The sequence below is a fragment of the Amphimedon queenslandica genome, unplaced genomic scaffold (genome assembly GCF_000090795.2).
Source record: "Amphimedon queenslandica unplaced genomic scaffold, v1.1 AMPQUscaffold_13083, whole genome shotgun sequence".
Classification (NCBI taxonomy): domain Eukaryota; kingdom Metazoa; phylum Porifera; class Demospongiae; order Haplosclerida; family Niphatidae; genus Amphimedon; species Amphimedon queenslandica.
In genome coordinates this window covers 20,888-22,624 of record NW_003546681.1, presented here as the reverse complement: position 1 = coordinate 22,624, position 1,737 = coordinate 20,888, and the positions used below count along the sequence as shown (strand labels likewise).

The 1,737-nt window shown below is 31.7% G+C and overlaps 2 protein-coding genes across 2 annotated transcripts in view; both read right to left on the bottom strand.

Annotated features, from left to right (window-relative positions):
• Positions 1–157, bottom strand: part of LOC109585331 (uncharacterized) — a 4,140-nt gene extending 3,983 nt beyond the window's left edge. Inside the window, exon 1 of the mRNA XM_020001350.1 lies at positions 128–157. Within this exon, the coding sequence (XP_019856909.1) occupies positions 128–157 (30 nt within the window). The remainder of the gene's footprint in view (positions 1–127) is intronic.
• A 116-nt stretch (positions 158–273) lies between these two features.
• Positions 274–1,737, bottom strand: part of LOC109585332 (ankyrin repeat and SOCS box protein 3-like) — a 6,812-nt gene continuing 5,348 nt past the window's right edge. The window contains exons 4-6 of the mRNA XM_020001352.1: positions 1,523–1,630; positions 539–634; positions 274–430 (exon numbers count right to left, since the gene is read on the bottom strand). Of these exons, the coding sequence (XP_019856911.1) occupies positions 380–430; positions 539–634; positions 1,523–1,630 (255 nt within the window). The 3' untranslated portion in view covers positions 274–379. The remainder of the gene's footprint in view (positions 431–538; positions 635–1,522; positions 1,631–1,737) is intronic.

Here is a 1,737-nt window from a genome sequence, read left to right as displayed (position 1 = left end):
CAAGAGTGAATGGTTATGTGTCCAGTTTATGATGCAACAAGAATTTTTTGTGTTAAAAAATGTTATGGATTGGTCAACCAACAAAAATAAAATGACTTGAAAAAATTTCACACCAATTACTTTTCACACAAAAATTTTCTGATCTACAGCAGCACATGTACATGCACAAATTTGGCAAATTGCTAAATTTTCGCAATTGGTGAATTTTAATTTGGCAAATTTGTGGCCATGTGCCATTGAGCATGCATATAAGGGCTCAAAATGGCAGATTTTTGTTTCGGTGAATGGCTATCAAAATGCCAAACTTGCAAAATTTAATTTCCTCCAAAATTTCCTCCTATATAGCATGGATTAGCTCCTTTGGATAATAAAAGTTCAACTACAAGATGATGTCCTTTTTTGCTGCTACAGTCAGTGGTGTACCAGTATACTAAACATGTAAGATTTTATACAAAGTGCTATGTGTATGATACCATTTATAGCTATCTACATGTACATGTATACATGTATGTATTTTATCATGTTGTTAGTAACTCACTTTACTTGTAAAGTTTGGATCAGCTCCTTTGGTTAATAAAAGTTCCACCACTTGATAATGTCCTTTTGCTGCTGCTTCAATCAGTGGTGAATCAACCTATAGTAACAATGTAAGAATATGTAAATGTTAAAGTTAAACATGCACACAAAAGCAACATAGATATGTACGTGTACATATACAAGGTACATGTACATGTACTTGTATACATAGTGTGTTTTAGAATATTACATTACACTACACATAGTATGGACACAAACTAATGAAGTGAACATCATGCAGTAACAAGAAACAGTGACACAAGCCAAACTTTAATTACTGTATAGTGGCTCTTTGTCAGGTTAAACTTTATATTGGGTGGGGAATTTAACTTGGTGGTATTATTTCTGTTGTGTGAAGGGACTGTACTCATCTAGTCCATGTGTTTTTGTAATTTCTAAGGTTTAAGCTATCTTGAGTACACAAGCTGAAATGTATCATGATTCCTGATCATTACAACTACAAAGCACACTATAATAATTTTTATCACAACTGATCCAATTACTGCCAAAACTTTCAACTAATGACAAATCATTATTTTTTTATTAACTTTTATTACTACACTAAAATTGGGATCACACATATTTCTTTCACATGTACTGTAAACTACAGGTGAAAGCCTGTAGATGTGGTTCCAATTACAATCATATAATCAATAATTATTATACTCATTAAAATTAAAACTACAAATTCCTAATGTGCATGCTGATATGTAGCTGCCGTTAAACGTGATACAAGAAGGCAAAACTATAAATTAAGTACAAGATCATCTTTGGAACAAGTAAAACAATCAATTAAATAATGAACAGGTGTGGTATTAGATAATAATAAATAATTTAAGTGTTTATTATTTGTTGCTATGCTCAAGTCCACAAAAAACATGTTTTCTGCTATTCTAATGTACATGTACATGCATTAATGAGCATGAAGTACATTTATATTACTAACATAATCTAATTCTTGGCCTATGTTTGGGTCAGCTCCATTATCCAGCAGTACTTTTACAGTCTCATAGTCTCTTCCTCTTGCTGATACAATAAGAGCAGTATCCCCTTCCTGTAATAACAAAAATACTATAATACTTTCCCAATGAACTACAATAATATTATACTGCACAAGGTTGAAAGGTTAAAGCGATTATAACTACATGTACATGTACATGT